Here is a 12,001-nt window from a genome sequence, read left to right on the forward strand (position 1 = left end):
ATTGGATTGGAGGTGAAGATCAAAGCTTTGACCTTCTGAGTTAGAGTTCAATATTTTATCCACTCAGTCACACTGCCTGCTAACCTGTATAAGGCCATAATAAAATTAAAGATTGGAGGGTTGGGTGAATTCTGAGTTGGAGCCACTAAGAGGCAGTGTTGTCCAGCAATGACAAGCCGCCTTAGGTTATCATCTGACCCAGAAGTAAACTCCAGTGTGCTAACTTGTGATCAGGTAGAGGAAACCTCACTGGCATGAGAAATGAAGGACAGGAGGAGCAATAAGAATGACAATGGTACAGGTGAGAGTAAGTTTGTATGGCATTTAAAATCACTGAAAATCCAATAATAATAACTTTTATTTATATTGCGCCTTTCCCATGCTCAAGGTGCTTCACAGAGTCTCATAAAGAAACAGCAGGTATACGTAACATTGGATACAGCCTAACAAATGACATAATTTGTGAAAGAACACACACACAGATTATCTTGAGCACCTGGACAGAGAGGAAGACTGAAAGAGGAGGCAGAATGTCAGGTGAAGTTAAAAGCCTTCCTGAACAGATGAGTTTTAAGTTGTTTTTTAAAAGAATTAATGGAGTCGGCTGATCTCTTTAATTTAGAGAGGTCATTCCAAAGTCTGGGCGCTATACAGCTGAAGGTCCCGTCACCCACAGAGTGCAGGTAAGTGTGGGGCACAACAAGATGGTCAGAATCAGAGGACCTTAGTGGGCAAACAGGACCAGAGTGATGGAGAAGGTCACCTATGTAGTCCGGTGAGAGGCCATTTAAAGCTTTGTAGGTTAATAATAGAATTTTATATTCAATCCTATAAGACACGTAGAGCCTGTGGAGGTGAAGCTGGATGGGTATTATGTGCTCGCTGTTGCTGGTCCATGTTACGACTCTTGCATCAGAGTTTTCAATCATCCATCCATCCACCCATCCATCCTCTTCCGCTTATCCGAGGTCGGGTCGCGGGGGTAGCAGCTTGAGCAGAGATACCCAGACTTCCCTCTCCCCGGCCACTTCTTCTAGCTCTTCCAGGAGAATCCCAAGGTGTTCCCAGGCCAGCCGAGAGACATAGTCCCTCCAGCGTGTCCTGGGTCTTCCCCGGGGCCTCCTCCCGGTTGGACGTGCCCAGAACACCTCACCAGGGAGGCGTCCAGGAGGCATCCTGATCAGATGCCCGAGCCACCTCATCTGATTCCTCTCGATGTGGAGGAGCAGCGGCTCTACTCTGAGCCCCTCCCGGAGGTCTGAGCTTCTCACCCTATCTTTAAGGGAGAGCCCAGACACCCTGCGGAGGAAACTCATTTCAGCCACTTGTATTCTACATCTCGTTCTTTCGGTCACTACCCATAGCTCATGACCATAGGTGAGGGTAGTATGATGTATGATGGTATGATCAGATCATGGTAGTGTGATGTATGGTAGTATGATCTGCTTTTTGCAGATGATGTTGTCCTGTTTGCTTCATCAGGCCGTGATCTTCAGCTCTCTCTGGATCGGTTTGCAGCTGAGTGTGAAGCGGCTGGGATGGGAATCAGCACCTCCAAATCCGAGACCATGGTCCTCAGCCAGAAAAGGGTGGAGTGCCCTCTCAGGGTTGGGAGCGAGATCCTGCCTCAAGTGGAGGAGTTCAAGTATCTCGGGGTCTTGTTCACAAGTGAGGGAAGAATGGAGCGTGAGATCGACAGGCGGATTGGTGCGGCGTCCGCAGTGATGCAGGCTCTGCATCAGTCTGTCGTGGTGAAAAAGGAGCTGAGCTGTAAGGCAAAGCTCTCAATTTACCAGTCGATCTATGTTCCTACCCTCACCTATGGTCATGAGTTTTCAATCAACTAGAAATAATACAAGATTAGAAGTGGCACCTGCCAGTAGAGAGTTACAATAATCAATGAGGGATGTGATAAAATAATGTACAAGTTTCTCAGCATTAGAAAAGGAGGGTAACGAGCGAACATGTGATATGTTACGGAGGTGAAAGTAGTAAAGTTTCTTAATATGCTTTATGTGGGCAGAATAAGAAAGGGAGGAATCAAAAATGACAAGAAGATTCCTTGCATTAGAAGAAGGTCTGATGAGATCACCGTCAAGAGTTACTGAGAAGGAGCTCATTTTCTTAAGATGTGCTCTAGTGCCAATTAGCAGTTCAGTTTTGTTGTAATTTAATTTTAAAGAGTTGTGCTCCATCCAGGTTTTAATTTCACTGAGGCAAGTTGTGAGTTAATATTGAAATAGAGTTGAGCATCATCAGCATAAAAATGATAACCAAGTCCAAAGCTACAAATGATATGGAAAAGGGGAAGCATATAGACACAGAAGAGCAAAGGGCCAAGGACAGAACCCTGATGAACCCCTTGTGTGACCGGTGCTGAGCTGGATCTGCTGTTGCGAAGACTAGCAAACACTTGCCTGTCAGTCAGATAAGACTTAAACCACTGGAGGGCAGTGCCAGAGATACCCAGCATGTTCTCCATTTTGGACAATAAAATGTCATGTCTGACAGTGTCATATGCTGCACTAAGATCTAACACAATTAATATGCTGGTTTGTCCAGAGTCTGCTGCTATAAGCAAATAATTGGTTACCTAAAGCAGAGCAGTTTCACAGCTGTGTTGTGCCCTCAAGTCAGACTCAAAGGGTTCCATCAAATTATTAGAAGTTAAGAAATTGGTGAGTTGGAAGACTACAACAAACTCAAAAACTTTTGACAGAAAAGGTAAGTGAGAAATAGACCAAAAATTTTAAAAATTGTCAGCATCAAGACCTAACTTTTTTAACACTAGGATTACAGAAGCGATTTTAAAAGTGACTGGCACAAAGCCAGTGTCAAGGGATGTATTTATTATTGTTGCAACAGTAAGAATTGTGGCATGAAGGCAGAATTTAAGAAGTGTGGTGGGGATGGGGTCCAGTACACAAGTAGTGCGCCTCATCCTACAAAGCAGATCATTAACAAATGCAGATAGTAACTTCTGGTCCAAGTGTTACAAGTGGTGATCATTTAAAATTTTTGTCAGGTTTTTCACAGAACTAGAAAAATTACTTTGGTGTCATTTTAGGAGACTTTATATCCTAGAAATCAAATTAAGTAATCAGAATTTTAATAAGAGTTGTACAAAAATAAATTGAACTGAATTATGTAACAATAATGTGAGACACTGATCAGCCACAACATTAAAACCACCTGCCTAATAATTTGTAGGTCCCTTTGTGGCACCAAAACAACTGCAACCCATTGAGGTGTGGACTCTACAAGACCACTGAAAGTGTCCTATGGTATCTGGCACCAAGAAGTTACCAGCAGATCCTTTAAGTCCTGTAAGGTGAAGATAAGGCCTCCATGGATTGGACTTGTTTTTCCAGCACAACTCACAGATGCTCACCTGGATTAAGATCTGGGGAATTAGAGGCCAAATCAACACCTAGAAATCTTTATCATGTTGCTTAAACCATTCCTGAATGATTTTTGTGGTGTGGCAGGGTTCATTAACCTGCTGAAAGAGGCCGCCTCCATCAAGGAGTACTGCTGCCATGAAGGGGTGTACATGGTCTGCAACAATCTTTGGGTTGGTGGTATGTGTTAAAGTAACATCCACATGAATGCCAGGACTCAAAGTTTCTCAGTATCACACTGCCTTTGCCAGCTTGCCTTCTAGCAGCCATCTCTTCCCCCAGTTAAATTACGCATATGCACCCAGCCATCCACATGATCTAACAGTACACATGATTCATCAGACTGGGCTACCTTTATCCATTGCTCCATAATGTAGTTCTGATGTTCATGTGCCCATTGTGGGCATTTTTGGCATTTGACAGGGGCCAGCATGGGCACTCTGACTGTTCTGTAGCTACACATCCCTATGCAGCAAACTGCAATGCACTGTGTTTTCCAACACCTTTCACTCATGGCTAGCGTTAAGTTTTTCAGCAATTAGTCCTAAATTAGTTCTTCTCCACGTATATCAGTTAGCTTTGGGCACCCATGATGCTGTCACCTGTTCAAAGGCTGTCCTGCCTTGGAACACTTTGGGTAAGTCATTCAGATCCTTACGCTTGCCCATTGTTCCTGCTTCCAACACATCACCTTCAAAAACTGGCTGCGCACTTGCTGCCTAATATATCACACACCCTTTGACAGATGGCACTGTAACAAGATAATCAAAATTATACACTTTACCTGTCAGTGGTTTTAATGTTGAGGCTGATCGGTGTATATGTAATATACAGTATGTTATATAAGAATTTAAGAACATGACTAAGGGTTTGATGATGATAGGTTAGTCTAGCACAAGTCCATAGGGTCACCCAATCTGTTTGTACTAACTCTCCATTTGTCTGTGGGGATGATACTGACCAGATTTCATGTCTCTATTGGATTATTGGTGTCCATCAATACCGATCAATGTCTGTAGGGTTAATGGTGACAAAGGTTCTTTTGTTTTTGAGGTTAACATTGGCCTACTTTCATTTGTCTGTGGGATTCATGATCTCTGAGCAGACGTGACCTGAATCATCAATAGAGGAATATTGACTGGAGAATCAGTGTTATGATGCAGTTTCCTTTTAATTTTTGGGAGGTTTTACTTGAGCTCTGAAAATCATCTAGGTGTCATTTCTGAGGATTTTATACATCAGTGGTCAGTTTCTTGGTTGGAGCCTTTAATTACAAGTGGAATTTTATTTAATGTCTTTTTGGACACCATTTTGTTTTGATGATGGGTTCCATCATTTTGTGGGTTCTGTTGTTATGGTTTAGGTCCTGGTTGTCAGGAGATAATTGGTGAAAAGTAAAAAAAGGTTGTCTTGATTACCATTTTATATCTGTGATTGCGCAAGGTGTTAGCATCTATCTATCTATCTATCTATCTATCTATCTATCTATCTATCTATCTATCTATCTATCTATCTATCTATCTATCTATCTATCTATCTACAGTATCTAAAATACTAAGGATTGTCTGTCTGTCTGCTATGCAAAATCTGGGCCTTGAATCTTGGTCTTGGTCCCACGAATTAGGTGTTAGATGCATGAAATTGGGCTTCAGGTCCTCCTCATTGGTATATCTAAGTAGGTTTTCTTGTTTGGTTGGGGTGTAAAGTCATGTTTAAAGTACTTTTTTGTTCTTTGTTGAGCCATTTATTTATGTTCAAGGTTACTTCTGTTAATTATTTGCTGTATTTTCTTTGCCCGTGTTATGTTCCATGTGTTTTGTTGGTGGAGTCACCTGTCAGTCACTGCTAGGAATTGCCCTCTGCCTTGTAAATCCAGAGGGTTTTCCACAGTTCCTGGCAGTACATGTACTAATGTACTGAGTTGTGGTGAGTTGTGTTTTGTGTTCTACTGTGCTTTTTTGATTTCCTGTATTTTTTTTAATTAATGCTCTGATTGTGGCTTTGTTTTTGGGTTACTGTATTGGGATTTTGGTTGCATTGGATTCCCTTTTTGTTTTGGGCAAATCCGAGATTCATTGTTAATGAAAAGCATTTTTAAAACTTTTATTGTATATGGATTCTATAAGACCCTTTTTGCGCCTAGCTGGGGTTTTTTGACAGGATTTCCCCCGCTAGCAGGCATTTTTGGAAGTATATTTTGGTACTTAAGTGCTTTGGGACTCCCAGGCACAACACTCATGGCAAGTGGCGATACCTCCCCATGCCACAGCTGACAGGAAAAGCACATGAGTATGTGTTGCTGACAGGAAATCAACCGCAGCAAGCTCTGCTGACTGTGAAGCACACTGAACATTCATCGCAAACACCAGTTATACACTCCAACTGTAATAGAACATCATAGATGACTAAAGAATTTGAGGTACGGGCTTCCTCGGCCACGTTATTGGGCTTTGGGTATTTTACATGCCGAGTGGTGGCACATCCGTCATTAACACAGACATGGTGACATCATTGTAACAACATTGGTGGGGTGACCTGGGGTGCTGCGTTTTGTGAGAGGTGCATGGACCACCATTCTTTGAGGACCATAGGTATGAATGTTACTGCTTCTTTTGGTTTTCGATTACTGGTTCTAGAAACAGGCTCTGATTATTGCTTTGTGATTTGGTTTTGGACTCTGTTCTTTCTTTTGATTCTACTAAGTTTTGTGGGCTGTCTGCTTTTTTTGTAGTCAGTATAACTGGGAACTCTCCTCAAACTCACTGTGTTCCACAAGCAGGTGCAGAAGCATAAAAATGGATACATGGGTGTATATTTTTATAGCATGTGAATGTTGCTGTCCATTGTGAAAACCGTACACAGGTAATATGCAGGCAAGTTTCATTCTGTTTCTGTAGTTGGCATTTCAAATGATTCATTCTGGGTTGTGGAATGAGACACTGCTGGAGATCACACATGGGACCTTGGGGTTTATAGTAAAATGCCTTAACCCCCTTGGACTTAAACATATAATAGATAACTGAGAAAAGTTCGGGGTAGTGGACCCCATCCTGGAAAAACTGGGAGTAAGCATGAAACAACCTTGAACATTACAGCAGTCGATCATAAGGCCCCCTTACACTGGTGCCCATTTACAATTGCAACTAAACCTAACCTTAAATGTCTTTGTGGATGACTGATGACAGCCCACACAGACATATGGAGAAGGTGCAAGCTCCATACAGACAATAACTTGGCATGGGATTCTGGGTCTTTTAGGCAGAACACTGTGCCACCTTCTATATATTATTATCTATTCAGGAAATATTCATTTTGAGAACATGAGTATGCCTGGCGGCCTAAAGTATCTACTGTAGGTGTCAGATGAGCTACAGTAAGTCTAAAATTTATGGGCCTTGTACTTTTGATTAACAGTATGCCACTGGCAATGTGAACATCACACATACTGATATAAATTATCCACAGACCTATCACATCTAAATGATAAACTATAATGCACTTTCTGGAAAAATCCCCTATCAAAGTTTAATTAAGCTTCCTCCTCGAGTCAATGACTTGGCACATTTCTTGGCAGCATACTGTACCTGGCAAAGCTGGCCACTGGGATATGAGAACCAATAGCTGAAAGATCTTCATTATTTTTTCTGCAAAGGAAACAAGAGAAATGTCAAAGTGTGAACAATCAGTTGTGTCATGACAAGGCACTGGGCCAGAGCAACTTTCAGTTTCACTTCATTATCTCAAAAACTCCTGACTGTTTCTCAACTTTTAAACAAAAATATCCAAGGGATTTCCGATCCATTAAAAGCAAAAATGACTAAGCAGTAATAAAAATGCTTCTGATTTGCGCACCTTGAGGGTCTGACTTTCCCCTGGGGGGAGAGAAGGTCCCTCAGCAAAACAGCATATCAGGTCCAAGCTGGAAACTTCCCTCCAGGATGAAAGGATTATCACTAATATATTAAAGTACAGCTGACGTCTGTGGCCAAATATTCCCCTCATTACTCATCAGTTTTTCTTTGCTAGGAAATGGCTGTCATTCTGTTAACCCAAACTAACTTGTTCATTTACAGGCTCTGTGATCCTGGCCTGTGTGGTATTCATTGAACCGGAGAGCTTTCTCCTTCCATTCAGCCAGGTGGTGCTCACAGTTCCTGAAACCAGGTTCAATTTCTGGAGATTGTGCATTCTCCTCGACTGAGTGGATTTACATTGAATGCTTTATTTTACACCCAGCTCCCACATATGTGTAAGATAATGTAGCATAACATTCAGGGTGTTAACCATTAGTGGGCAATGCAGTCACCCAAACCCGAGACACAACTGCACAGACACAGCTTCAAATTCCAGTAACATGATTTACTGCCACAGATACCTTAAAGTATTCCATTATTTCAGCAATAAGACTTTTCTCTTCTCCTCTCCACCCAGTTGAGCTTTGTCTGACCACTCTCTCGACTCTGACCCCAGGTGAAGCGAAGCAGCTCCCTTTATACCAGACCCGAGAGAATTCTGGAGCTATCATATTGTATTCAGGATGCCCTTCCGGGTCAGGTGGAAATTCCCCATAAGAGGGGAGTTTGCTTCCAGCAGCCCCCCTAGCAGCACCGGTGAACTACAAAAGGGCTGCCCACTAAAACTACAACTCCCATGCAGCCTTAAAGGTGTCCAAACGAGATGCGTGGCAGAAGCATATCGCCAGCCAATGTACTGGGGCAACACAAAGCCCTGGGAAGAAGTATCCCCTGGCCCATTCATTATAACAACCTCCCAACCGGGAAAGGTGCGGCTAACCAACCTGCTTGGGATGCCCGTCCACCCACATTTTTCCATTAAGGGATGTTTGTGATGCACCATCTGTTGAAATGACAAATGCAATGTATATTTTTTCTTATTTGCCATTTGGTATGGGATTTGTAAAAGCTGTGTTAATGTTTGTGATGTGCCATCTGTTGGAATGACAAATGCAATGCATTTTATTACTACAAATGTATTTGATGTGCCATCTGTTGGAATGACAAATGCAATGCATATTTTTTAATTATTTGCCATTTGGTATGGGATTTGTAAAAGCAGTGTTAATGTTTGTGACGTGCCATCTGTTGGAATGACAAATGCAATGCATTTTATTACCGGTACCACAAATGTTTTTGATGTGTCATCTGCTGTAATGACAGAGACATAGCTACTGGACGGACACAAGGATACACAGATGCTTATCTTTTTATTAAAGTTGGATAACAAACAAAGATTGCTAAGCTTAGCTTTTATAATTAAGTGTCTCATGAAAAACAGTGGTCATCTTTAAATGAACAGAAAGGTTAAAAGAAAACAGGTTAAGTAACCTAAAATGGTTACTTATCCTGTATTATTTGTAGTGACAGCCAAGAAAAACATTTAATCTCATATTTTCATGGAGAACAGAGATCACAAATTTCCTAATACAACAGTCTTCAGTGGGTACCAATCCTGAACAGTAGAAAAAAATATCCAAACATCCATGAAAAAGTAATCTGAAATTACTCCTGTCACATAATCCACATGTCAGATATCAAATTGTAGGCTCCAATGTCTTAAACACATGTATTTTGGGTATAATATTGCAAAATAAAGCACTTCCAGAAAATGTTCATATGAACGAAAGTGGAGCATTAGCTTTTGAAACAGAGACTATCACTCCCCCCTTCCTGGCTGACATGCAGCACAATCTTCTCTGCTAACTTCTCGACTGAGCCCTGCTTCCTGCCTTACACCAGTGCTGCTGGAATAATAATAATAATAACGCAGGGGTTTTACTTTAATAAGTTAAGCATTTGCTTTAGATTACTCTTCACTTTAAAAAGTAATTGGAAAATGTAACTCGCATTACTTTTAACATGTTACCCTACTGCTTCCAAGGTTGAACTACTGAGCATAGCACTGCACATTCAGCCCATTAACATCAATTTAGTGATTTCTGAAATATTGAGACTATTAAGATTATTTCTGCCACAAAAAGGAATAATGTGATTGGCTGAGAATCTACCTCAGGAAATTTATCTTGTGGACGCTTCTACCTGTGGCTGCTAAAAATGTGTGTGATGTTAACACATGCCCAGGAGAACAGAGTGCAACAGACACACGCAGACTGCAAAATCCTTAAGTGTAACCTGATAAGTGTTTACATGGCCAAATTCTGTCAAACAGGTTCCTCAGAGGACCATAAAATGATTTCGCTAACCGGAATAAGGATTTAAATGACCATTTAGAAAGCAGGTTTCTGTGAAAAAACAGTTATTAAGGCACATGTAAATGCACTCATTGTAATATCCCATTCACATCTTTGTTTTTTAATCATTAACACACATATCGCATGGGGCAGAATGTATGATATCCATCCATCCATCCATCCATTTTCCAACCCGCTGAATCCGAACACAGGGTCACGGGGGTCTGCTGGAGCCAATCCCAGCCAACACAGGGCACAAGGCAGGAAACAATCCTGGGCAGGGTGCCAACCCACCGCAGATGTATGATATCTGATATTTTTATTTATTTAAATTTTCATTATTTAAATAAATTATTTTTTTCATTCAAATATTATCACACAGAAAAGGAAACTATTACCAATACTTAAATCAATCAATTATACATATCATATATAAACAAGGCTCTAAACCTGAAAATTGTTCCAGGGTGCTGTGCAATGGCTGACCCTGCACTCCATCCTCCAAGAGTCATGTGAAAAAAAAATTTCCCCTTGGGGATTAATAAAGGACATGAAATCAAAAAATCAAAATGATATACTGTATATATAGTGATAGACATAATGGGTGGACTGGCATCCCGTCTGGGATGTAGAGAGGCTCCTTACCCAGCCATGAGGACGCCATATATGGCTACACATCCCAGCCAGGGTGGTTCCTGTTCCCTTTCCCAGTTGTGAAGAGAGTTAATGATATATACAGTAGGTACAGTATATAGATATAATGGATGGACAGAGAACAGTTGTTCCTCCAGTATGATAGGAGGCAGTGCCGGTATGACATGGCTCCGCTTTGGACATCCGGAAGCCCAGCATGAGAAGTGTATTCTGGAAGGGCAGCCCTGTTGGGTTCCCAAGGTGCTTCCAGGGGGCTCTACCAGAGCAGGAATCCTTTGTTTTATGGCGCTTCCAGCTTGACCCAGGAGTGCTTCCTGGGCACAATGTTCTGGCACGGGAAGTACTCCTAAGTCCAGAATAAAAGACAAAGCCTTACCCTAGTCTGAGAGCTGAAGTCGGGAGGAGGTGGGCAAAGCCTGCCTGGGAGAAGTGGAGGAAGGAAAAGAGAAAGAATTGTGCTTGGAGGAAAACCTGTAAGGGAATTGTTTTGAATGACGGGTCTTTTGAACTCAGGAGTGGAGTCTGTGCAGTTGTGTGTGAGGTTTGGTACTCTGAGATGCCTACAGGTCATAATATTTAGATGAGTTTTGTCCATTGGGAAGCTATATTGCTATAAAGCTAAAAGAAAATGTCGGAATTTAGTTGTATCTGGCCCCTTACCAAGATTATATAGAGGGGATGTGATTTATAGCAGATTGCATTCCCTTCACTGCTGGCTAGAAACCTGGTGTGCAAATAAAAGCATAGCGTTTGTGAACAATTGGGATGATTTTTGGGAAAGGCCTGGATTTTTCAGAAGAGATGGTCTTCATCCTAACTGGAGGGGATCTTATGTATTATCCCAAAATATGGCAGCAAAACTGCCTGGTTGACTGATTAGAGCACCATCCAGACCGCAGTCATGTGATCTTAAATCACAGGCTGTTGTTTATCCCACCTGTTACTTTCCTGAAGCTGTTACCCATAATCCTTGTCGTGGGGCATCCAGTAAATTTAGTCTTGATACAAACCTTAAATTAATTGATAACCAAAAAATAAGGTGTATAATTAGACCAAGGGATAAAATCAGACCCTCCACCAGGGGCATCTGTAATAGAAATTTACTTCAAAATAAAACAAAAAATATATCACCAGTTCAGAAAGAAGCATGCAGTTTTAAATGCTGCTTATTGAACATTCGCTCTCTTGGCACTAAAGCTGTTTTGGTAAATGATATTATATTAAGTACAAAATCTGATCTGTGTCTTCTCACTGAATCCTGCCTTAGTAAATGTGACACTGTTCCCCTAGCTGAGGCGTTACCAGATGGATACTTATTCCTTCGTAAGTCTAGAGATTCAGGTCGAGGAGGAGGCCTTGGAATAATTCATTGTAACAAAATGCAAATCACTTCTAAAAATTTAGGCAACTTTACATCCATTGAGGCATTCATTTTAAATATTACAACAGATTCCAACACAATTATAGTACTTGTCTACAGACCACCAGGGCCATATTCATTGTTCATGACTGAATTTAGCAACCTTCTATCAGATTTGGCTATAAATTATGATCACGTAGTACTGATGGGAGATTTTAATGTACACATTGATGTGGAAACTGGCACTTTTAGCAAATGTTTTACTTATTTGTTAAATTCAGTAGGATTTTGTCAGATTGTCAAAGGTCCAACTCATAATCATAACCACACATTAGATTTAATTATAACTTACAAAGTTGAAATTCAAAATTTAAACAT

General features: G+C 41.2%; 1 protein-coding gene across 3 annotated transcripts in view; it reads right to left on the minus strand.

The window, feature by feature from the left end:
* Positions 1 to 12,001, minus strand: part of LOC114654407 (butyrophilin subfamily 2 member A1-like) — a 59,857-nt gene that overhangs the window by 23,891 nt on the left and 23,965 nt on the right. For all 3 annotated transcript variants that reach the window (XM_028804948.2, XM_028804945.2, XM_028804949.2), the window contains exon 2: positions 6,986 to 7,045. In XM_028804948.2, the coding sequence (XP_028660781.1) occupies positions 6,986 to 7,045 (60 nt within the window). The remainder of the gene's footprint in view (positions 1 to 6,985; positions 7,046 to 12,001) is intronic.

This window comes from Erpetoichthys calabaricus, chromosome 7 (genome assembly GCF_900747795.2).
Source record: "Erpetoichthys calabaricus chromosome 7, fErpCal1.3, whole genome shotgun sequence".
NCBI classification, from domain to species: Eukaryota; Metazoa; Chordata; class Cladistia; order Polypteriformes; family Polypteridae; genus Erpetoichthys; species Erpetoichthys calabaricus.